Below are 24708 nucleotides of genomic sequence, written 5' to 3'. Positions count from 1 at the left end.
GCCTCCTGCTTGGCCTCATCCTCCCCACCGGTCTCCGCACGGCAGCCGCTACACCGAGACGCGTCTCGCCCCCCTCACTGCTCGCCGCTGCGCCCGTCACCCGACAAACCAATTCGTCCACCCTAGGACGCCAACAAGCAACTCTTTCGCTCCAAAGCCGAGCCGTGTTTATCCTCCGAAACCTTCAACCACGCGTAGTGACAAAGAGCGGCACCGCTACAAAGAGCCCGGTGGCCAAAGGTGGCTGCCAACCCAGTGCCTCAAAATGTCCTTTCTTTTCACCCCGCGCTGCAAGGAGGGTAGGTAGGTAGGTAGGTAGGTAGATGATGGACGACAGACCCTCCAACGCTGACCAAGTCCTTCCGTCTGTCAGCACACCCTCTTAAACTTTATACCCTGTCACTTATACAGCTACGTACGTGTGCACTTTAAATACATATTCATATACACTACAGATTTGCGCTTTGAGAGGTGTAGACGGCACATGTGCAGCTTTCACTGTTCATCGCAAAGCACTCATGCGCGCCGTAACAATGCTTCGCAGCACCACCCCGTGTTTCCGTACATCCGTACATCCGTACCCGGAACTGATATTCCAAAGCAATAATGTGCGCGCCGGTTGCATCCATCCATCCATCCATCCCGAGCACACATGCCATCCCCTCGCATCGCATCCCCTGCATCGCCGTCGCACAGCAGCAAACACCGCAAACACACGGAGGAGCTACATCGCACTGCGGCACATCAGAAAAGAAGACCCCACCCCCCAACACACGCATACAGTCAACCTCCCCCAACTCCACCACCTACATTGTAACGGTAACATGCCGGTCCGGTCGTTTTAACAACGCCTGCATGTATACGGATCGCCGGGAACCGCACCGGATCAGCTGCACCTGTACCAGCCCCCATGCAGGCCCCCCTAGGGCTCTCCCACCATGCTAGCTAGCCCCAGCACACCAGCACACCCACAACGCGGGTGAGCAACGGCGTTCACAACACGTGAACACACATCGTCTCCCACAAAGCCTCCGGACGGAAGGACCGATTGACGGACGGACGTGGAGGAGGCGGCGACCCAAACATCGCTGCTCCTAGGTCGCATCGCAAACACACGATCCCTGGAATTCCCCCTACAACCCCCTTCACCATTACAACATTACACACATATACATACATGATGCATCATATGATATAGGGACGCGGAGAACCCGCATGGACTGCCACCACTAGATACCACCAGGTAACACAGGCGGCCGGGCGGCCGGGCGGGGCTCCTCACCGCCGCCGCCAGCGGCCCCTGACGACCATCCCTAAAGTCGTGTACTCCACCAACTAGACCAACACCGCCACTTCCTTTCACCCAAAACCCACAGCGGCATATACCAGTACAAAACAAGTCACCGTCAAACCCCCCGACCCCCCGGGGCCGACTGTAACGTATTTCACTCTGACGTCTCACGTCACAGTACGGCAGTCAGTTAGTACACGGCCGCTCGTTGCTAAACACATACGTACATTCATACAGACGGAATCGAAATCCCTGGACCTCTGCCTGCTCTCATATTGCCCACACGTCCTGCATGTGAGCGGTGCGACCTGGCTCGATGGTGGCCTGGATGTGCAGGTAGGAGCCGGGGCCAAGTGGCGTGGAGGGGTGCGGGCGGTCCTTGTCCTGCGGGCCGAGGTGCTGCAGGGTGGGCCGCCGCTGCGGAGCTGCGCCCGTTTGGCTTGAGAGCGCCTGACCCGCGAAACGGCTCTGGGCCTGCGGGACGGGGTGAGGTGGGAAGAGGGGGAGGGTGCGCGTGCGCGCGTTGGGACCCGAGTTACGAAGACGACCGGAGAAGGACTCCCCTGAGGGCCGAGGGATAGCCGCCGGATTCGAAGACGGGTCGAGAGACGGGGAAAGATGAACCATGAACGAGTGAAGCTGCCGCCAGGGCAAAAGTGTACCAAGAGTAGGACTGATCAAGAGGCGTCCTTGAAGGCGGCGACCTCGGGATGACGTAGTGAAAAAGATGTCGGAAAACTACCTACCTAGCCACCAAGACTAAAATAAGCGCGGAAGAAAAGCAGTAATGCCAAGCGGTAAAGAAGTAAAGGTAGGTAGGTGTAGAGGCGGCGGAAAAGTAGTAAGAAACTGCTGACGTGAAGCTGGAATAAAGTTTGCCGCCGGCCTGGCGGCGCATTGACGAGGTTTGGCCCTAAGAACTGGCTGATAAGCTGGTAATAAAAAACTGGTGATATGCAAGTGCTCCTCCCAAGTCCCCGTCGAAAGACGGGGTCAGTGAGAACAGGAGGTCGACATGTTGCGGGCATGTGGGCATGTGGGCATGTGGGCGCAAACGTAAGGGGGGAAGTGCGCCTGGTAGTGGGAGTGGGCAACCGCGTCAGCCACCGCAGCGGCAGCTTTACCCTCACCGGCTGCAGCTGCCCAACCAAAGGGGGGCCAAGCTAACCAGGCGGGGACGCAGCCGCAAACCCGCAACCCATCCTCCAACCCATCCTCCCCCCCCTTCCCCCGCGAGTGACGTACCCAGACCCCCCTCCACCTCCCTCTTGATCCCTCCTCTCCAATGGCGAGACCCTCCCTCCCTCCTTTCAACGCTTCCCCCGTCCACTCTGCATCCTCGTCCCCAATAAGAACCCAGCGTATTGCACCCACCATCGCGGCCGCCGGCGCCCCCAACGCTGCCCTCGCGGCGCTCTCCATCGCCTCCATCTCCGCCGGGCCCGGTACGGTAGCGTCCAGCACACTGATTCCGCCGCCGCCCTGCGGCTCCTCCAGGGGAGGCATGCCGAGGCGCGAGGAGCCACGTGGCTGTACGATGCTGTAACCCGTGGTCGGCGGGGAGCCCCCGGACCCGAAGCTGCCGCTGCTGCCCGGGGGTGGCAGTGACAGCGGCGGCAGCGTGGGGGGAAGCAGGTTGTGGTGTTGGGGCCCAGCACGCAGAAGAGCCTTGGAGGCGCGGCTGGCGGCCTGAGGGTGGTTCGGGGATAGCGGCGGGGGAAGGGGGGTAACAAGGGGACGAGACCAAAGCGGGGGTTATGGCGAGAACACTCTGGAGTCTGGGTGGGCGCGGAGAGGACCTGGCGACATAGCGACATGAGGCGAGGGGATGATGATGATGATGATCATGGGAATGGACGTGGCACAAAAAATAGAGGGGGCGCAAATGCCGCGGGTAGAAATCCAAAGCAGGGGCGACGAGGCAGCGGAGCCCCCTGACGAAACCCGAATGCGGATGCGACTACGAATTTCGGGGCGAGAGGAACGGAGAGAAGAGGGTGTAGGTGAGACAACCGTGATGGAGATGGGGGCGATGAATGGATTTAAACACTGTCGAACCCGCCAAAACGTGAGGTTGCACGTAGCACACGTGGCGGCACGAGGGAAGCGCAGGGAGGTGCTGATGGTGAGAGAAAGAGGACGCGGAGGAGGAGGTGTGTGTGTGTGTGGCCTCTTTCCCCCCCCCGCACACCCCTCCTTCTCGGCGCCCCCTTCCTCCCATCATTCCGCCCAGTCTACTTGGAGGGCCCTATGCTCCCCGAGTTTGTGGGGGAAGGTTTTGGAAGGGAAACAAGGGGTTACGGGTCAGGTTGCATAGGGCCCTCCCAATGGAGTGGGCGTGACGGATTCAAATGTTCAAATGTCTCCACACCTTGAGCTTGGCAGTGTGTTCCGGAGCCGAACTCCGCTCCAATTGGGCCTCCAGTTCCCGCTGAGCCGCCTGCCGCGCCGCCTCCCGAGGGTCCTCCGAAACCACCGCCGCCGCCACCGACGTAACCACTCGGTATCCCGTCCCGTGGGTCAGTACCGGACCCTGCGGAGCCGCCGCCGCCGCCGCCACCGAAGCAGCCCGCCTCGGCGAGGTGTCCTCGCTGGGGTATGCGCTAATGTCGGCCGCGGCGTCAGCGTCGACGTCGGCCCGGGTGAAGCTGTCCCGGGATCTGAGGCCGCGCTGCTGCTGCTGCGGAGGAGGAGAACCTGCCGCTGCTGCCGCCGCCGATGCGGATGCCTCACTGGAGAGGGGCGAGCCAGGGCGCGCAACGGTGGTGGATATACGGCCGCCAGTGGCAGCAGCGGCGGCGGAGCCGCCGCTACGCGGCGTGACGCTGCCGCCCAGAGAAGCGCTGACGGCTTCGCTGGTAACGGATGACGACCTGCTGTACTGCAGCGGCGGCACCACGCCGCTGATCCGGCTCATTAGCCGTGGCGTGGGCCCAGCCTCCCAGTCAGGAGAATCGGTGCTGCCGCCGCTGGGCTCAGCCGCCGTCGCCGCCGGTACCATGCCACCGCTGGCGGAGCCCACCGCCGCCAGGCGGTTGTCGCGGAATGACCACCCAGCCCCCTCCTCCTCCGCCTCCTCCTCTTCCTGATCCCCCTCGTCCAAGTCCGCCGCTGCCACTGCATATATTCCCTCCCCGTCCTCCTCCCCGCCCTGTCCTCCTTCTCCTTCTTCTGTGGCCGCCTGGAAGTGGCTGTCAAGGGGAGAAACGCGGCTCTCCAGCGCGATGGATCTAGGATCCACAGGACCTCTTTGAATTTCGCCTGCTGCAACCCTGCGGCTGGCGGGCGGGCCCAAATCCAGATCCAAACCACGGAATGGCCCCCCAGCGTCCAGGGAGGGAGCCGTCCCCGCCTCCTCCGCCTCCGTCTGGCTCGTTGCACTGCTCTCCATTTGCAGCGCTGCAGTGGAGGCAGATGCGCCGTGAGCCAGCGGCAGCAGCGATGGCTCCAGGGTAGGCGAGCCTCGGCCCACTGCTGCTGACGCTACAGCCATCGTGGCGCTGTCAGCGTCGCCGCCGCCGCGGCGGCTTGATGGCGGCGACGTCGATTGGGAGTCTTCGAAGCTGCGCAGCGATGGGTTTGCGGTGACGGTGGAGCCGGTCAACTGCTCGTCGACGGAGGCTCCGGACGTCCCTGGCGCCGCCGCCAGCAGTTGCTTTCCACTCTGGTGGTGCTGGGCGTGACGGCGGATGATAGAAGCGCTCCGGCTCGTCAGCCCCCCGCCGCCGGCGCTGCCGCCAGCGGACCAGGACCCGGACTGCTCGTCCAAAATCAAAGATGCCGACGGCGATCCCAACGGCGGACCCGAGGGGCAGCCCTGAAGCCCCACGCCGCGAGCAGAAAGTGCCCCCGTCATGATAGATGTCGTACGTGACGGCGTACGGCTGCTGTACGGACTGCTCTGAGAGCCGCTGGCCATGCTTGGTAGCAATAATCCGGGCACCACGGATGCCGACGACTGAAAGCCCAGTACAGGTGAATCGGGCTCACCGACGGCGGCACCGCCGGAGGCAGCGGCGACGAGGGGATCTACCCACTGCGGTAGGGCCGCGGCGGCGGCGCCGGCGGTGCCGCCGCTGGCAACAACGGCGGCGACGGCGGCTGGCGGTGTAGGCAGCGGGTGCAAGTGAATGGGCACCGGAACCCGCGCGGCAGCGGCGAGGACGTAGCGAGGGCCCTTTGCGGCGTGCGATGAGGTGCCGTACTCGACGTCGCCGTACTCTTCGCCCTGTGTAAACTCATCTACCAGACCCCTGGGCGGCTGCAAATCTAAACTGTACGGGTCAACAGGTTCCGCCGACGCTGACGGCGACATTTCCCACGGACCCCACCCACCATTCGCTGCCGCCGTCGCCGCCGTTTTAGCTGGTACGGCACCTGCTACCGCGGTGGCGGCTGCGGCCCCGGCCGTCCCGAACGGCCCGTTGGCAGTGGCGGGAGTGCGACGGCTCAGGCTGCTAGCGGGCGGCAAGCCCAGCTCCGGAAACACGTCAGTGCTGTAGCGGATGTAGCGCCGGCGAGAGCGGGCAGAGGTGTGCTTGCCGTACGGCGCGCCAGCGGAGGCGCCCCCGGCTTCCCCACCCCCGCCGCTGCCGTCAGCTCCCACTCCATCCTGACCACCTCGCCGCTTCGTGGAAGCTGAGCCTGGAGCGTTCGACGGCGTGGACAACTGCCGACCGCCGCCGCCGCTGGCGGCGGTGCCGCCGTTGGCGGAGGCAACCAACATGGACGAGCGCCTGGAAGGCCTGCCTTTCACCAGGTTCGTCACGTTTTCAATCTCCTGCATCATGCGACGGTTGGGCTCCGCAATAGTCTCCCAGTCCTTGACGGTTTGCGCTGCAAGCTGGCCGTTATAGCCACGCCGTACCGCCGGAGGCAGGTGCGACCGCGCCAAGTCCTCTGCCGCCGCCGCAACCGCTGCGGCCTCCGCCGCAGATTGCGGCGTACGCGGCGGCCGTAATTTGCGGGGAGAGCCTGGCGCGCCTGCCGGTGACGCCCGGCCCGACCCCGTTTGCTGCTGTCCCATCTCTGTCGCATTGCCGCCGAGCCGCCGGCGCAGGGGCGAGGCTGGGGAGGAGCTGGCGGCGGCGGCAGTGGCAGTAGCGCCACCGCCGCCGGCGCCACTGGCGGCGGCAGTAGCACCCCGTGGTGCAGAGCTCGTACGGCCTGCTTCTGACAAGGGAATATCCCGGAGACTAGGCGAGGCCGATGGGTCACGGAGCAGCGGCGATGCCGCGGCCGACAAGCCCTCTGCTCGCGCAGCGATGGCCGCAGCTGTGGTGGCGGCGGCGGCGGCCGCAGCTGCAACGACGCCCGGGGAGGTGTCCCAGGCCAGGCCCAGCGCCACCGGCTGAACACCGCCCTCCAATCGCAGCTGGTAGGGCTCATTTTGCCCGGGTTGATAAAGGACAATCTGCGCCTTTTTTTGCTCCTGCGGCTGCTGCTCTTCCTGCTGCTGCCTTTGCGATTGCTGTCGCCTTCGCCCTCCGGCTGCCATCTGCTGCTCCATCTGCTGCTGCAGGAGCCGCTGCCGCGTCAGGGCCTTATGAGCCTCCGCTCGACGCGCAAGCGCATCGACGGTGCACGCGAGTGGTGCATGGCTGCCGTACGACCGGTCGAGGTACGGCACATAGTACTCGCCGCTGCCGCCAAGACTGGGCAAACCGCCGCTGCCGCCACTGCCGCCGAAGGGCGCATACATAAATGGCCCCCCCAGGCTGTCATAGCCCTCCAGGAAGCCTCCAAAGCCCCCTCCGCCTGCACTTCCAAATACCTTTTCGTCCACCGTTACTCGGACGGAAGTTGCAACTCGCGAAGCATCTGTGCTACTATTGCTGTACATGCCGTACATGCCGTCTGTCCCGGTAGCGGCGGACTCGGATGTTGCCATGCCGGAGAGGTGGTGGCGCTTTGGCGGCAGGATGGCGCTGTGATGGTATACATCGCGCGGCACAGTGCCCGGGCGGCGCTGGGTGTCCCGAGGCGCACCTGTGGCAGCGGGGCTGGAGACCTGGTGCAATACAGCAGTCACGACACCCAGGTAGGCGCTGGTGTGGCGGGACACGAGGTGGCGCTCCAACAAGGGGCTAACGGCGGGCATCCGGGGATCCTTCAGGCCTCGTGCTGCAGGGAGCTGAGGGGGCACGAGGAGCATGTACGGGGACACCGGAGCCGGAGCTGTGGCCGGGCGGTCGGCGAGCATTCCTGTGGCCGGGTCGGTTTCGGCCACTGCTTCACGGGGCGTCTTGGCCGACCCGACTCCGTTTCTACCAACTAGTAGGGAGCTACGCCTTTGATTTCCATTGGTTGGATGCAAAGGCAACGAGCTGCGTCGTTGCACGGCTTGTTTAGACGCGGTAGGCGTTGTTTCGTCGGCATCCGCGAGGTCGTCATAGACAGCAGCCAGCTCCGGTTCATCATCGCCCAGCATCAAATCATTGATGAGCTTTTGCCCAGCAGGTGACCTATTGCAGGGAAGGCAAGTGCTGCTCCTCACGCATTCGAAAGCAGCTTAGAATGGCAAGACACCAAGCACACACAAGCTTGCATACCTAACGGACTTCGGATCAAACATCGCTTGTATGTCCTCACAGTACTAAGGTGCCATGCCTTCCATGTATGCGTGGTCCAGCATCATCACATTCGGGCCCAGGGCACATATCTGTGCTTAAGGCAATTAATTTTCAGAAGATATGTTACGGTCAACTCGATGAGCTCTCACGGTTATCTCATTGAAAGATGGATGGTTTCCTAAACCGAAACAAGGCGGTGAAAGAACATCTCAATGAGCAATACAGAAATCTCAGCAATCCTAATATTTCACACGCCTACGTCCTCATTGTTGTGCCTGATTGGCTAGCTGGCGAATTGCCCATGCTTCACCCAAATTGCGCCGTACACCCTTCATGTTTTCATTGCTGTAAACGTGCAGATATGCTGTTGTTAACAGCACCAGTGCAGGTGGTGGCCAAATGCTATCCCGTCAAAAATGGACACCAGTTTTGAGCATAGGTGTGCTATGAACAGACTTGCGTTCTTGGGGGCTCTTGACGTCTATCCTAGCTTGATCAACATTTGACGGTATGCATGTTCTAAAGCTGTAAGCCTGGAAAATTTTGCGATCTGTCCATAGGTAGAAACTACTTGAGCGGGTCAAGCTAACTCGCCTACCAGGGCGGCTGCCTGGTTGCGAAAGATGTCAAAACTTTCCATCCAAAATCATGCATGACACTATATGGCTCGTATATCATTCCGCAGGTTTGAGCAGTCCCGTGCTACATGCCAGGAATCCCACATACCAATGGCAGGCGGCTGGCAGAGGTTAAGGCCTGACTTCTGCTCCCAGTCGACCCAGTCGACCCGGGTTCAAATCCGCCTGCCGGCTCCTCGGGTGTTAGAGGAGTGATGAAATGGGAGGTGGCCCCCCATCTTATGGACGGTGTAGGACGTGATAATATCAACTTGCGAGCTGACCAGGAACTAAGTTGATGCGCCGTTGATCCGCTAGATTTGGTTGGATGCTGGTGGTGAGTTGCCGAACCCAACGAATACATTCTAAAGTCGGATGGGGTGACGGATTAGGGTGCCCCTCTAGCAGGGGAGAGCAGGGACTGCCCCGGGAAAGGGGGCCGCTGGCGAAGTTAACCACCCTGTAACAACATACATACCAATGGTGGTAACTTAAGATAACGATTGCTAGTCACGCGAATAACCCATCGGAGAGGAGCAATCGGCAATGGAAGTAACAAGGTTGGTAAACTTCTTGGATGGTGGAGGACGCTTTCAGCTTCCCAGACAGGCTGGACTGGCGGGGGTAGGAAGTCTGGCAGGGGTTAGGGAGGCGGGGTTTTAGGGTAGGGAAGCGGGGTTTTAGGGTAGGGAGGCGGGGATAGGAAGACTGGCGGGGTGATACCCAGAATACTACAGTATACTACAGCCTCACGAGGACAACGGGTGGGTAACGGCACTAAGGGAGCGTTTGATGGACGGCTGGGACCATGTGCGTCTGACTGTGTCTAGCCAGAGGAGTATACCCATCGGATGGGATACAACCGGGAGTACAGATGTTGAAGTATGAGCACTGGATGGGGCCGCCCCCCTAGTCGGGAGCCCGGGGGCCGTCATGTGCCCAATGCATGCTATGGTTTTCATTCCTCGTCTAGCGCATCATAAGCTGATGCAGTGTCGCTTACGTTGCTGGGCCTTGGGAGGCAAGCAGAACCCGAGTGCTTAGGGTGCTAGTTCGCTGTTCTGCTATTGCGGTATTTCTTTTAGGTGTTCATCTCTTGCCCTTGGGCCTTCAGCTCGTATGGGTCACGCAACCCCAACCGTGTAACACACGCATGCACGCACAAACACAAACACACGAGGATGTGGAGGGTATGGGCCACCCAAGGGTGTCGAGGATCTGGGCCTATGAGGGTGTGGGGGGCCACACATCAGGCATACTACACTTCTCGACCCCCTTCACGCGGGAATGGGCTTATGAACATGTACGTCTAAAACAATGTGTTGACCCTAGGATGGCGCTTACATCTTCCCCCTCCCATGCCAGCCCCGATTCCTTGGTTCAGCTTAACTACCTGGGAGTTGCTAGCATGCCTTCAGTTCATTAGAAGCCAATTTATAGGCCGATGACATGACTTTAGAGATGTTTGCCTATGCCGGCAAATGCCATGGCTGACCAGGCCTTCAGCGGCGGAAGACATGAATGCTACCTCCAAGCCCCCATGCTGCATGTCAAAGAAGCCGCACCACTGCCTAGCGCTGTCTTGATACAAGCTGTTAGGGCGTCTGCATGGATTAAAGTTGCCAGACGTCTATGTGAGCTGATCCACAAGTTGCAAGATTTCCATGTGGCAAGAACGACCCAAACGTCCAAGGTTACAATCAAGGTTGATAGGCCTTGCCCATTTCTCCAGACAAATAAAAATAGGGGTCCTTTGCATAATACTCACAAGTTAAGTACAAATAAGCTTGCAGCGTCCGGCTTCGGAGCATTTTAGGCTGACGGTGTCAGTTGTTTCCGTACGTTCGTGATTCTTCGCCTTTGCAGCGCCCGTTCGCCATACGTGAAGCCGTCTTGTGTAATCAAAGAATTGATGTGTGCTCTGTGTTAACGAGTTATACTGCTGTTCTAACCGAATGCACGCATTGAAAGCCAGAGCTGGAAAATGCCGAATGCAACAGCGCAAGGGCGCCAGCTGCGCAGGTGCTGCTTGCATGGTTACCCTTACAAACCGATGCAGTTGTGTTTCGGACTGGCGTTCCTCGTCGTGTGTTGTACAGGCGGCCTCAGCCTCAGCGTCTTTGCCGGCAGACCGGCACTACGCCACTCCGTCGTCCATTATGACCAAGGCGGATTTTGAGCACCAGTACCATCATCACTTTATGACACCAAATCGTTATTGTCGCTATGGCGATATCGAGCTGTACGCGCCGTCAGAAGAGGGCGCGGCTGCCATCCTTAAGGCTGTTGCCGAGCCCTTGGTTCGCTGTCAAAGCTGGCTGCGGCTGGGAAACGGGCTGAACCATATCCTTCTTTATGAACTACTCAAGGTGTTCTCTGCCCTCGGAGGTGACCGCGAATTGGTTTTGGCTGGGTCTGAAGAACTCGATGCTTTAGCACAACTGACGGCTAGCCAAAGACCCGTCCACGTGTCTTCATCCATGAAATCACGCGGGCATCAGTCCGTGGCGAAAGGTGAGCACAACCTTGTTTAGGCCTTCTTAAAATCGGCTTTGTTTAATGTGGGTTGTGGTATCTGTGTGACTTGTCTTTTGTCTTATTTAGTATAGAAGGGTATTGAAGATAGTATTGGGGTTATGATTTAACTCGACCTCACTTGAGGGTGATCCTTGACGGTGGTGGAGCTCGTTTAGATTCACGCATTCCAAATGCTTCTTATTAATGTTCTAGCATATGGGTCCTTGAAGAGCATGGCGAAGGACTTTATCATGGGCATTACCAGGGCCTGCAGCAGGTCTTTGAATGAAGGATTAGTTAAGGATAGCGATGTTTGCGCCAATATCGTTTTGGGGTGTGTACGCCCTGCGGGGAACGTCCAAGGGTGCCGGGACATGCCTTATGTGTCTGCTATACAAACACGTGCGAACAGCTCCGCGACACGTGCTACTGCGCCTTTCTTCTGCCGTAGGCGTGTCGGTATCCGCGCCGGGAAGTTCGACGTCTCACGGCACCTTAGATTCCGGGAGCAGCAACAGAAACGGCAACGGTAGTGCATTCTACCCCTCGAACGGCGACGGCTTAGACCATTCTAATGACAATTCCTTCGCAAACGGCTACACTGCCAGCAGCACCTGTAAGGGCACCGGCGCCTCAACGAGCATGAATGGCAGTAGCAGCGGCAGAAACGGAACAGCCCAGCCTAGCTCCCCCTGCAGCTACAGCAGTAACAGTAAAGGCAACGTTGCCGTGTACGACAGCAGCAGAAACGGGCAGCAGGAGCGCCTCCAGCAGTCTGCGACGTCAACACCTGGACCCCCCTGGACCTCACTCTCCCCCGCTCCACCAGCCCCGGGCTTCCTCCTCCTGCGCACCTCGCCCCGTCGTGACCACAATCCTGCGCTAGAGGATACGACGACTGCCGGCCTCCGTGCTGCCCTCAACTCCGGAGCCGCCAGCCCGCTGCTGCTGGTGGAAGTTACGAATGACGGTTATTACGGCGTTAGCAGTGACGGCGAGGGGAGGGGGGACCCAGGTAGCATCCGACCCAACTGTCAAACCGTCTCCGGTCGGGAGGGCGGTGGCGGTGGCGATGACGGGGCCACGGCGCCGACTGCCAAGTACCGCCTCTGGGCGCGTATGATGGAAGCGGCGTTGCACTCAGGGGTCACTGTACCTGCCGGGGCAGCTACTGCCGCCACTGCCGGGAGGTACGGCAGCCGTCACGGGAGTCGACCTGGGGTTGCGAGGCAGGAGAGCGGTAATCATAATGGCAACGAGCAGGCGCGGCCGATAGTTGTTTGGGGGTTGCTGACGGATCTAAAGCGCTGGAGGTTTTACTGCCTCCGGGAGGCTCCGAGACTCCCTGACGGGTCGTACGGCAGCAGCGGTGGCGGCGGCGGCGGCGGCGGATCGGGCAAGTATGAGATTCTCGGGTCACGACGGGTACGAGTTTTGGATGAGTCCATGAGCGCTTGGCCGGGTTTGGTTCCCGCGCTGGCAGCTCTGTACGCTATCACTTGTACGTCAGACGGGCTGGCTGTACGGCGCGTCGGTGACGTATCCCAAGCACTGACGTACGACATGCCACACGATCCGCATCGCGATCGACTTATGCACTTCCACTTGATCATGGGGGCAGCCAAGGCACCGTTGTACGGCGCGGTTGGGGACTGGGTACGGCGAAGACTGGACGAATATGTGCAGTGCCAGCGGGAGCAAAAGCGGTTGCGTCACGCGGCGGAGGCGACGGTGCAGAAGGCTGCCGAAGCGGTGGCGGCCGCCCGGGGCGCGGCGGCAGCTGCGGTGGCTGACGGCGCGTCGGAGGCACCCACATCTACATTCACATCTACATCGGCGTCGTTAGCAGACGGGCCGGCTCCCGCTGCTGGCGATGTTTTGCCCGCCACCGCAGCGGTGATGCCGGCCGCCGCCGCAGGGGGCCCAGAAGCCGGAGGGGGGGAGAAGGTGCTGCATATTAGGTCAGCTGATGCGGGGTCGCTGCCGGCAGCTGCACCACCGGCTCACGGAGCTCAGGGCTCAGCGCCTTCCGACATTCCGCCCGCGATGATGTCGGTAGGGGCGTCGAGGGGCCCAATTGGCAGCAGCGCGTCCGGGCAAATGTCTGTCGCAGCGGCAGCGCCGCCGCATGCGGTAGCTAGGGACATGCCGCAGGCATCATCTGCACCGGCGCAGATGGTGGCAACGTTGGCCAGCGGTATATCGCAGATGTCTGCGGCGATAACGCCGTCCGCAGCAATAGGCAGCACCGGGGCGCCACATAAGCGCGCGGTGGCAGCGGCAGCAGCAGCGGCGGCGGCAGCGGCGGCGGCAACGGCAGCGGCAACGGCAGCGGCGGCGGCGGCAGGGGGGAAAGAAGGCGGTGTCACGGCGCGCAACGCCGTGGACGGCATGTTGCCGATATCAGGTACGGCGGCAGCGGAGGACCGGCGGCGGCAGACGGGGGCGGTAGCACCTTGGGCAGTGTTGGCAGCGGCAGCGGCGGCAGCGGCGGCAGCGGCGACAGCGCCGGCAGCTGCGACAGCGGCGGCAGCGGCGACAGCGCCGGCAGCGGCGACAGCGCTGGCAACGGCGACAGCGCCGGCAACGGCGACAGCGCCGGCAGCGGCGACAGCGCCGGCAGCGGCGACAGCGCCGGCAGTGGCAACAGCACCGGCAGCGGCGACAGCCCGCCCGCTGTCAACCGCAACAACATCGCCAAACGATGTGACGTCAGGAGCCGCTGGGCTCATATCGACGAAGGTAGATCCTGCACCGGCGTGTACGGCAGAATCGGCAATTGTCGGGTGTACCGCAGCGGTGCCGCTGCTGCGCCCGCTGCAAGGCCCGGCTTCTGTCGCCGCCGCTGCTGCTGCGCTCCCCATGGCGGGCCCCCTTACGAAGCTCGGCGCTACCAACATCACCACCACCACCGCCACCATCACCCTCACACTCTCCCGTGGAAGTGAACCCCGGAAGCCGTCGCTGTCCTCGAGCGCTGGGGCTGTGGATGGGCGGGAGGGGGGAGGCCGCAACAGGCGGCTACCGGGGCCAGCGCCGAACTCATCGGAGGGGGGGATGCATCCGCACGATTGTCGCTTAGCGGCGGCCCGGCGGCAGTTCGCTGAGGCACAAGAGCGAGCTTCCCGACTGCGGCTGCGCGCCCAGTCCCTGGGGTCAGGACGACCCGGTCTAGTGGATAGCGAGTCGCGACGAGAGCAGGGAGTGGGGAGCGGCGAAGTGGGGAAGGGACGAAAGCGGGGGTAGCGAGGGTGATGCGCCGATATTGGCCCTTCTGGAAGGGGCTCGCTCGTAATATGAATTCGCCATTTCGCGTTTCGGCTTAGAATGTGTGTGTGCGCGTTGTGACTTGTGTGTGCGCAATGCGTGCGTGTTGTATGCCTTGTATTGCCGTATAGTGCCGTGCACTTTGAGGTTTTTGTGGGTAGAGATAGTGGTGGTCGATGCATCATCGTGATGGCCGTTGATGGCCTAGTTGGCGGCGCTAGGTGTTATTGGGTAGGGGGTAGGGGGGTAGGGGTGACACGACGGTGATGGATAGGAGAGAGACTCTGAGCAGTGCCGCGTGTGATGGTGGCGGCGGTGCCGGTGGTGGTGCCGGTGGTGGTGCCGGTGGTGGTGGTGGTGGTGGTGACCGCAGTTGCAGCAGGAAGACGTCCCGCTGTGCTCAGGATGGATGATGCCGATGACGACATGTCTCTCTGTACGTCTGTAGGTCTGTGTCACGACCCGACCCGGGGTGTTGACGGTGGGCTTTTGACGTGCGGTGGGTATCCGATGCGGATGGTATTGTGACACGTTTGTGTTTTTATCTATGCTTCAATATCGTACGCAGTGTCCTCACCATCCTGGCGGCGCGCGGAACCCCACGGTACACCTGCTGGGGTGGGGACTGCGGGTACGGGGGTTGGCGATTACTGAGAACTTAGCCGCGGAGGAGCAGAAGACCGCTAGCCGTGTGTTGGGGTCGATAAGAATGTAATGTGTTTTTCTGTTTTCGGAGCGATTCGTGAACCGTGCATGTGGGGGGGGGGGAAGGTGCTGAGGATTCCAACAATAGTACCCCGTTGTTGTGTTGTTAATGGTGCTGGTGGTGGTGGTGGTGTGGAGCGGCTGAAATGATGAGTTACGCTGCTGAATTGCGTTGGGATACAGACGCCCTGATGTCGTATTGTCGTACAGCTCGCGTCGTACTGCGTGCGTGCACCGACTACGACGTCCCATTCAGTGAGGTCACGTTGCAGCCCCGTGCCGGGTTTGTGTCTTTTTGTACTTTGTTCTGTCTCTCCACAGCTTACTTTCAGTGACTCAAGTAACGGAATGCAGGAGGGGGCAGATGATGGGCTTTGAAGGCGCCTGAAGGAAAATGCCCCCATCTTCGTAGAGGAGCTTTTCCCCTTCCAGGTCTGTTTTTTGCCAGTCAGTCGCAGTGTGTGTGTCGCGCAGTGCCGTCGGCTTCATTTGATTACTGCTAGCGCTCCGCGCGCCTTTGATTCATTTGTGCTACTGATTGTTAGCTACAGGCAAGCAAACTCGTACCTACTGGCGGGACGACATCTGGGGAGGGGGAGGGGGAGGAATCACCTAGAGAGTGAGTGAGTGCCACCTAGAGTGACAGCGACACAGACCACAACAAACCTGAGAAGGTGGCTGATTCGCTGGGTTGGTTCGCCGGTGGGCGGCACAAAGGAATGATTTCTTGTGCAACGGCTGGCCGGCGGCTTTTAGCGGGTTGGGCAGCAAGCAGGTCGAGGGTTGCGTGTCTGGTGGCGATCGACCCTGATCGACCCAACCGACTGACCTGTCTTTTACCCGCTTGCGCAGTGCTGTATAGGGCCCACAAGGACACAAGGGTACTGTGAACTGTTTAGAAAAGGTTTTCGCGATGCGCCGACTCGGCCTTACTTAGGGTTTACAAAGGCCGATGTTTATAAAGTGTGGCGCCTTGTGCGCATTCTCTTGCTTTCTAGCGCAGATTACGTCTTTCTTGGGGGGGGGATGTGCGGTGCGGTGGGTTCCTCATGATCTGTGGGCTGACGGTGGGCTCGATCAGAAAAATGTCAATGGACGAAATGTATGTATGTATTATGTATGTATGCGTGCCGACTTGTGCTGTGTGCGGTAATTATTGGCGTGTGCGTGTGTGAGAGGAAAAAATGGACGAGGGAATGTGCGTGTGTGCGTGAGAGAGAGAGAGAGGTGTAACCTGGTTTGATTTTGTTGAGAAGAAATATGAGAGTTGTGTGATCCTGTGGAAAATTGGACTAATCTGCTGACTTTTCTTCTTCTTCTTCTTCTTCTTCTTGCTACCTTCTTGCTACCTTCTTGCTGCTACCTTCTTCTAGCCGGCAGGCAAATAGACAAACAGACGGGCGGATAAGCCGGCCCCGCAGAGACATACCGTAGAGGGCAGGTAAGCAGGAAGGCAGGCGAGCAGTAGTAGGCTGCCAGGCGACGCGTTTGAGCAGTAGCAATAGAGGTAATGATGACACTGATGGCGTGGCGATGATGCGGCGTATAGTATAGTGCATGTACAGTGCTAACGTAGCTGATTGCCGCTCCCTACTGGGTGCGGCAGTCCCCATAGTATTAGGTCGTATAGAGGTCACGTGGGGAAGGGCATGTGTCCGGTCTGATGCACGTATAAGTCTGTGCTGTAACACCTGCCGGTGCCTCTCTATGTCTGTCTGTATGTGTCCGTATTCACTGGGAGAGCGTGCGAGTGATGCTACCGACCGTGGTGCGCCCCGTGGTCCGCCGCTGTTTGATATCCAGCTAGTGTGTGCGCTGGTTAGCTGGTCTTGCCCCTCGAAGTACGTTACGCGAAGTTATTGTCGTATTTAGAGCAGGGAAGAACTCGCGGAGTGATGGCTTGTTTCCCCTCGCCGCCACAGTGTACAGTGTATCCTCCTCCCCCTCCTCCTCCCCCTCCTCCTCCTCCACGTGACGTCCTCAGGTCCTCCTTCATTGTAGCCCCAAAGGAGGCTCATTTAGCCGCGCGCGTGAATTCTAGGGCTCTGCGCAAACTGCTCCCTCCCAGTAGCTATGGGCACCACCCAGATGATGTTGCCGCGATGGCCGTCGGTTGTGTGGAGGGCTGGGAGGCATGCGGGAAGTATGCAATGCACTTCTCAGGCAAGTATGCTATGATGAATATGATGTGAAAAGACATTATGACGTGCACAGCTCGAGATTGTCCTTCAAATGCCGTACATGAGTGTTCATCGGCAGCAGTCGGTGTGTTGTACGGTCAGCTGCAGGAAAAGCGGAAAACCCAAATGCGTGTTTTTCCTGTGTTGTGTTGTGGTTCTCTCCCTCCTGCTGCTAAAGTTAGTGTTGCGGTGTCACCCATCTGTATGTATATACATCACCAGACACCCGCCCCGGTATGAAGTCCTAATGTGGAAGGAGGATGTGGGCGGTAGGGTAGGGTGGTGCGGATCGCCTTCTTGTAACGAACTGGTGTGCCGAGAGAGCTCTACAGTGCGAGGGGGCTGTGCGCGGGTGCCGCCGCTGCGGCCGCCACAGATGTAGGAAAGTGGCTAAGATCGCTGGGGAAGGGAGGATCGCGGCGAAATGTTTTGTGTTGATGTTACAGGGTGGTTAAGCTTCACCAGTGGCCTCCTTCCCGAGGCAGTTCCCTGCTCTCCCCTGCTAGAGGGGCACCCTAATTAATAACCATTCACCCCAACCGACTTCAGAGTGTGCTCTTTGAGTTTGGCAACTCACCACCGGCATCCAACCAAATCTAGCGGATCAACGGCGCGTCAAGTTAGTTCCTGGACCCCGAGAGGTCGGCAAGCGAAGTTTTATGAACCCGGACGCGCCGGGAGCAGAGGCCAGGCCTTAACCTCTGCCAGCCACCTGCCGTTTTGTGTTTTACAATGTCCCCTGGTCGCCCTGATGAAGCTTTATTGGTTCTGATGAAGCCGAAGGTCCGTCTCAAATCAACGAATCGTGGAAGATGGATTGCTCAAAACGACGTCTAGAGCGGTCTACCTTATCTATGCATCAAAGCATTCTTATCCATCTATATGTCGAAATTCGAAAACCACGTGCACTCGCGACTCACAGCAGCACAGACATGATATCATATCACCGCAGAGTGATCCGAAAAGTAAATTTCTTGATTCGTAATGCAATCCTCCTATGCTGTGGGGGCGATTGACACCTATCCCTCCCTCCCACCTGCCTACCTACCTACCTACCTACCTAGCGCCGGTGGTCACCGACTCCTGGGACATCACCCGGCGGCCCCCCACACCCAGTATGGAGATGTATGTATGTATGTGTGTATGTGTGAGGAGGTGTGATCTCGTGCTCGTGTTCGTACTCGTTCCCGTCGTCATGTACGACGAAGAAAACGCCAACAAGCAAGCGGAGGACGTTGTTAGGGTGGCGGGTGATGTGGCGGGTGGCGGGTGAAGCACTAGCGGCGCCCGGTTGGCGATGGAGGGGCGGCTGTGCGCTCTCTTCAACCACCACCACCACCACTACCACCACCCACCCACACAACCCCGCACGCCCCCCACCCTCTCCCAACTCCCTCCCCCAGCTGCTCCACGAGCACCACCTGAGCCCTATCAGTGACCTGACCTCCCAACCCGTGCTGCTGGCGGTGGCCGCGCACTTCCCCGCCCGGGACCGGGGCACGGTGCGTCTCATCGACAACACCGTACTGAACGACCCGGGGGACATCAAGCAGCTGCAGGACCGGACCCAGCAGCAGTAGCATGTGGAAGGGCAGTCCCAAGAGGTGGCGGAATAGCAGTAGCAGTAGCAAGGGGGAGGAGGGGGCTACAGTAGAGGAGCCTGAGGGGGAGCTCGCGTGACCTTGAGCCGGGGTCGATTGGGGGGGGAGCCATCTGTTTCCAGAACGGGCAGGTGGGGAGGGATGGGGAGGGGAGGGATGATGGGGAAGGGCAAAATGCATGTGTAGGTGTGTATGCGCGCGCACTCGGGAGAGCGTTGCGGTGGCGGTCCCCCCCTCCGGAGCTGATTGGCTCCTCCCTCCTCACCCGCCATGTGTAGCAGTGCCGTGCAGCGATGCACCACCAGGGGGCGGTTCTGGTCGGATTGGGTCTCCGCATCTCTGGTCGGTTTGATGGCAGGGCGGGGGCGGGGGCAGGGGCAGGGGCGGGGGCGGGGGCAGGGGGGCGACACGGGTTCAGAGGTTAGCAGAGAAGTACCAACTCGTGAATGACTCCAAGGTGTGTGTGGTGCTGTCGGGTTTGGCGGGTTTGGCGGGATAGACGTTGTGATATGCGGGAGCACCTCCTTCCTGCCCTTTGCTCGGCCACCAAACCCATCCAATGCTTATATACTTCGCCATGTGAATTCCTGGTTGCTTGCCGTCTGACGGGTACCTGTCTGGCTGGACATCTAGACGTGTATGCTTCCAACCACTCATCACTCGATCCTAGAACTCCAATACCACACAATTGCCTGTTCATTAGCCATTCCACTCGGTCGTCTGCTTCACGTAGCACTTGCGGGACCTCCTTCCATACGTCGTGCCCCAGAAAACTTAGAAAACGGAGGAGTCTAGTGAACCCCATCCGCCTTTTCGGAGTTGGAGAGAGCCTCCTTACGATCTCCTGTCGCAAAACTTGGTGTGACCCACGCTGCAAACGGACACGGTTCCAAAAACTCACAATCTGTTTGAAAACGTGGTAGTGTAGGGGTAGCCGTGATAATTTCCGCGAACAGGATGTGGTGCGCTGGTTTGGCAGCTCCCACCACTTGCCGCACGAACGACACCTGAAGCTTCACCGCGTCATCTTTCAGACATGCCTCGAAGGCCCCCTCCGCAAGGTTACTCGGCATCACTCCGCCTCCTGAGCCTGTCCAAGACCTCAGCTAGCACAAAGGGTCCCCACACTTGACAGCCATACAACAGCATTGCTCGTACCTGCGTATCAAAACATTTACATCTGTGGCAGCCACAGCGCACCAGTACACCGTACTGGTGCGATTGCTAAGAAGGACGATCATACCCATAACATGATAATCCCACACGCTACGACAACCCCCACCCTGGAGCGCCTCCGTGACTTCATCCATTCCTGGTTGAGCAACATGCATGTCACCACACCACACACAGAGTACCGCACTCAGCAACCCGCATCGCACTCAGTTGAGCAGATGATGTGATGAAGCCTGTACCGTGCTTGTGATGTAAATGTGTATGCCGGCAGTGGAGGCTTGTGTTGATCAATGATGCAGCACTTATTGCCGCAATGGCGGGCCGGCGGGGGGCTACTGTGTTCTTCGGTAATGTTGTGGTCCAAGGGAGCAGCCGAGGGTTTAGCGGAATCTTCTGATGAAGCATTCAGGTTCTGTTGGCTTTCAGGCGGGGGGAGCTTGTTTCAGTTCGCAAATGTAGTCCGAGTGCATGGATCGTGAGTGCGAGTGCAATTGTTGGACTACATGGTATCCTGCGCGTGTATAGTTTACTCGGTGGTCTTGACGACTCCCCTGTACAGGTCGTGTCTGTTCCGCTACTCCGGGCGCCCCTTTGACCCCGATCTTAACCTCTCGGCTTTGATGACAACGTCATGCAAAATACTTGAAATCCCTGTAGCCAAGCCATGGTCCTTTCGTGAGCAAGTATGGCATGGCCGCACGCATAACCAGTAACTTATTAGGTAAAAGCATTACGACTTCTGACTTGACGCAGTTCATGTTGCCTCTGCTATGCGAATTTTCTGTTTGGTACGGACAGATACAAATTATAAACTCTGCACTGGCTGTCAATGGGCATCTCTGGTTGTCCGAGGAGCGACGCAAAAGGAACCCTTTACACGCATTCCAAGCTCTCTGTTTTACTGGTAAACTAACCACCAGAGGCGGTTCATGCGAGATCTTGTGCGGACGGACGGAAGCAATGGCTCACAACCGCGACTCCGCAAGACTGTCTGGCAACACAAAATCCTCTAGATCTGGGCTCCTGGAGAAACTTTATCGCAATCCACAATAATCTGCTGAGAAAAGGTAGCTCCACTACTTCCCTAGCTTTTAAGGCGACCAGGCTTAACATGTTTCTTGATAACATGTTATTCAATTAAACTCTAAAGACGACAGGCTTTAATATTCAACATGCAACGTAGAAGGCATTCTGCAAGCCAGCAATCTTGCGTGTCAGGGGACTAACCTCTTGAGACTCTGCAGGTAGTACGCAAGGGCAAGGGCAACCAAGACCTAACAGTTTCTATTAGGGGAGGATTAGGTAATAAATGTTGGATACCGACAGTATAAGTTTGGTGGCCTACTTCCGCGTGTACGGAACCCAAAGCGAGCTTGACAGCTGTAACACCAGCCCATGGTTATTTCGAAGTGCCTGCCTCACCACACCTTATCACGCTCTTCTTTATGATCCACAAGGGCAGGTGACAGCTTGTTGCCTCATACTGTACCTGAGGGCCTCCTCGCAGTCCCAGCGCAGCACTTTGGTCTGTAGTGTAGACCTGATGTTGGTTGGAGGCCACCTGCATTTTACCAGCCTACCGAGATTCACGGGACCATCGATTCTGCTGTGGAGTTGCGACGAGCGGTATGTGCAAAATGTGCAAAATGGCCGCCACCTTGTAATTCCGTCAGAGTGATACGTTGCAAATGAAACCAATTATCTTTACGCAGGACTGTTGATGCTTCATGCAGAGCGGCGTGACATAGGTGCGAGGACATGTCGCCTGCCGAAGCCGACCATGCGAAGTCTTCAGGAATAATCTTAATTCCTTGAGGTTAGTTTCTTGGGTGTGCATTTGATCTGCAAAATCTTAGGAACTTCACAGGATCGTCCGACCTTTGCTCGCGCAACGGCCTGCCGCGGGGCCAAGAGCAAGCTCATGTTACTATCGAACGCATTCTTGCGTTCTGCGTCCACATTCCGTGGACACTAACAGCTAGGTAGTCGAACAGTTTCAACCGTTCCGAACACTAATCCGAAGTCCCGTTCGCCCCATTCCCGACAGGCATTGCCGAATCCAACAATTTGATCAAGCCCATCCCATAAGACCTTTCAACGACAAGATCTAAAGACACTCTGCAGCAAGAGCCCTTGCCTCTGGAACCTCCGCCGCCACCACAACCAGCGACCCACGTCATCATTATCGCTAGAAGGTGGTGAGTGGTTGCGACCTTTCTAAGTTAAAGTTAAATTATGACATGGTGCAAGTGGATAGTTGAGTGTTCGACCGAGGATTGGTTGACGTGCATGGGACGAAGAGCACCCATTTTCCGTACCTTAGGTTAGCTGTATTTGTCTATTTACATGTACAAGTGCTTCCACTGAGTGATCAACTCTAATCAACCGTTTCTCCGCAACGGCCCGCATGGGATCGGTATGATGCATCTGGCTGGACTATCCAGTATTGTCAATATTACATAATTAAATAAATATATATGGACAACACAGAGATCTACTAAGATTAGTTTTATTTCTATCTGGTCTTGTTAACCCAATTACTTTTTAAACAAGATACGGTTTTTTGCAATACAGAATTATCACCTTATTATTTTTGTTTTCTAAAACTATGAACATGTTTTGTTTTTAGTGCAAAGAAGTTAATAAAAAGCTAAATTGTTACGGCGATTAGTAACCTTTGGTTAGCCCCGCCGGCCGGACCGGGTACGACAGCCTTTGCGACCGGGCACCGGATCCACCGCAAATTTCCGACCGGAAAGGTGCTGCCCGACGCCCCAACCACGTCCTAGTGATAAAATATGACCATAGCGTTTGGAGCTACCAGGCCGACGCGCGCGTGTTTGTGTATAGTTGGGTTGACGAAAGGGTAACAAAAACCATGATGAGAAGTTCTGTCTGTGGCTCTGGTGCCGACGGGGCAAGTCTGTTGTGGGCGGCTGCAGTGACGGTGGCAGGCAGCCCGAACGTCAGCAGGGTCCGATAAGGGCAGGCGGGTACATGAGCGATACAATGCGCGATGCCACCTCCTTTCGATGATTGTACAAGACGCTTACTTGAGCTGTGGTCGTCTTCCCCACCATACACACCCCGGCACCAAGTCTAACTACAGACAAGTTGCGAAATGAAAACGCAACGGTCTGGCCTCAGGTATCGTTACCCGACGTCGTTGTCAGGCGATGATGCGTCTTGACTATACAGACCCGTGACGTATGGGGATGAAAGTTCAGGCGAGGCCCTAGTCCACACATCCACCCCGGGACCCGCGTTACGCCGGATTTCTCGCCACCCCACTCCCCTACGCCACCCCCCCCCCGCGTTACCTAATTTCCCCTTCGGTAACACTTCGGTGTCCCGAATACTTCACATTATAAAATTTTATAAAATTTTCTCTCTTGATTAAGCATTTTATTTTGTTCTAAAATATTTTTTGTTTTCTTCGCTCTTGGTTAACGAAAACCCGAGGGATGACCCGGCGCGCATTCCCCGAAGGGGACACTAAGACTAAACGAAAATAAAAGGAAAATGCCAAAAAACTTAACACTGACTAAAAATGCCTAATAAGAAACCTAAAATTCTGCTGGCCGAGAATACAACCTAGGGACTCATACTTCGTCTCCCTTTGTCGGGGAACGAACACTTGCGGGGGACCTTTGGCCCTTCCTTCCCCCACCAACATTCCATGACCACCACCAGTATTGCTACTCTACTGCCGTCACAAGGGGCCTCAAACGTAAGGCGTGTGTCATTAACAGCACCGGGCTTTGCCTGTTTCTAGCACTGTGTCTCACGCCCCTTACCGCCTCGTGGTAAAGCAGTAGTTTATCCCCCCAGTGTTGATATGATTGGATTATAATGGAACCCCCCAAAGACGAAACCTCTGCAAGAACATCCCTCCTCGTTTTACAACTGCAAAACACCCCTCCTCCTTTAAATTAACTCCTTCCTTCGGTTTGCTGATGCAGTCTCTGCAACCTGAACGCCCAAAACCGTAATCCAATCCACTACCCCGCTTCTATATGGGATCAAACCCACAGGATAGGCATTTGTTCTGAGTGGTGCACCAAGATGTACATCAAGGTCTGCTGAGTTTGGGCGGCCACCCGCCACTGTGGCATACCCCTCTAACCCCTGCTGCGCACGATGCTGCATGCACAAGAAGGTGGGGGATGTAGGGGTTTAGGATTCGAATGAAGGTGGTGCAGATGAAGGGGCTTGGCGATGTCCCCTCCCATTATTTTCTCTACAATCATTGGTGATTGTTTCGCACCTTTTTGCGGTGCTGCCATTGAAAGTGCAGAACTCTCGTTACGACTCACCTAACGGTTTACCGTTGCCGTTATGTCGTTTGCTGCTGTTCTCTTCACACTCCGACATACTCCGACGTGGTGACGAGCCAGAAACATTGATCAGCTCTCGCGAGTGCTCGTTGTCTGGACACTTGCCACGTCACGCTTCACCCGGACACTACCTTCCTGGTATTGTGCGGAGCCGTACAGTGCCGTTTGGTGCCGTACAGAGGCCATGGGGGGTTTGGACCCAATCACGCTTTCGTCTTTTTGGTCGGATATGAGGATGAGAGCGATGATGACGGCGAGATGGAGCAGCAGCAGGGGTCAGAGGGGTATGCCACAGGGTATGCTGATGCAGAGCGCAACAATGCTGCGCAACGGGGCCCTTACATTTCCTTGTCGGACTGATTGACGCGGGCCGCCTTGTCAGCTGCTGCCTCTGGAACCTCCGGCCCCAACACAACTAGCAGCCCACATCATCACCAAGGTGGTGGGT

General features: G+C 58.0%; 3 protein-coding genes across 3 annotated transcripts in view; 2 read left to right on the top strand and 1 right to left on the bottom strand.

Moving 5' to 3' along the window:
- Window positions 1-1561: 1561 nt before the first annotated feature.
- VOLCADRAFT_104162 (uncharacterized protein) lies at window positions 1562-9643 on the bottom strand (the record flags this gene model as incomplete). The annotated part of the gene is made up of 5 exons (XM_002948947.1): window positions 8462-9643; window positions 3663-7424; window positions 2666-2980; window positions 2422-2430; window positions 1562-1765 (listed from the first exon to the last, which is right to left on the bottom strand). Exons 1-5 carry the CDS (start codon window positions 8501-8503, stop codon window positions 1562-1564), a joined length of 4332 nt encoding a protein of 1443 aa, XP_002948993.1. The 5' UTR covers window positions 8504-9643.
- A 996-nt stretch (window positions 9644-10639) lies between these two features.
- Window positions 10640-17010, top strand: VOLCADRAFT_89426 (uncharacterized protein; the record flags this gene model as incomplete). Its single annotated transcript, XM_002949042.1, has 6 exons — window positions 10640-10994; window positions 11449-11613; window positions 11827-13052; window positions 14713-14745; window positions 15822-16007; window positions 16954-17010. 6 exons carry the CDS (start codon window positions 10640-10642, stop codon window positions 17008-17010), a joined length of 2022 nt encoding a protein of 673 aa, XP_002949088.1.
- Window positions 17011-22801: 5791 nt separating this feature from the next.
- The window catches only part of VOLCADRAFT_89425 (uncharacterized protein), a gene marked incomplete at both ends in the record, with an annotated part of 47221 nt that continues 45314 nt past the window's right edge, over window positions 22802-24708 (top strand). Inside the window, 2 exons of the mRNA XM_002949041.1 lie at window positions 22802-22888; window positions 23617-23653. Coding sequence (XP_002949087.1) covers window positions 22802-22888; window positions 23617-23653 — 124 coding nt within the window. The remainder of the gene's footprint in view (window positions 22889-23616; window positions 23654-24708) is intronic.

This window comes from Volvox carteri, assembly GCF_000143455.1.
Source record: "Volvox carteri f. nagariensis unplaced genomic scaffold VOLCAscaffold_12, whole genome shotgun sequence".
NCBI lineage: Eukaryota > Viridiplantae > Chlorophyta > Chlorophyceae > Chlamydomonadales > Volvocaceae > Volvox > Volvox carteri.
This window is presented reverse-complemented; position numbering and strand designations above follow the sequence as displayed.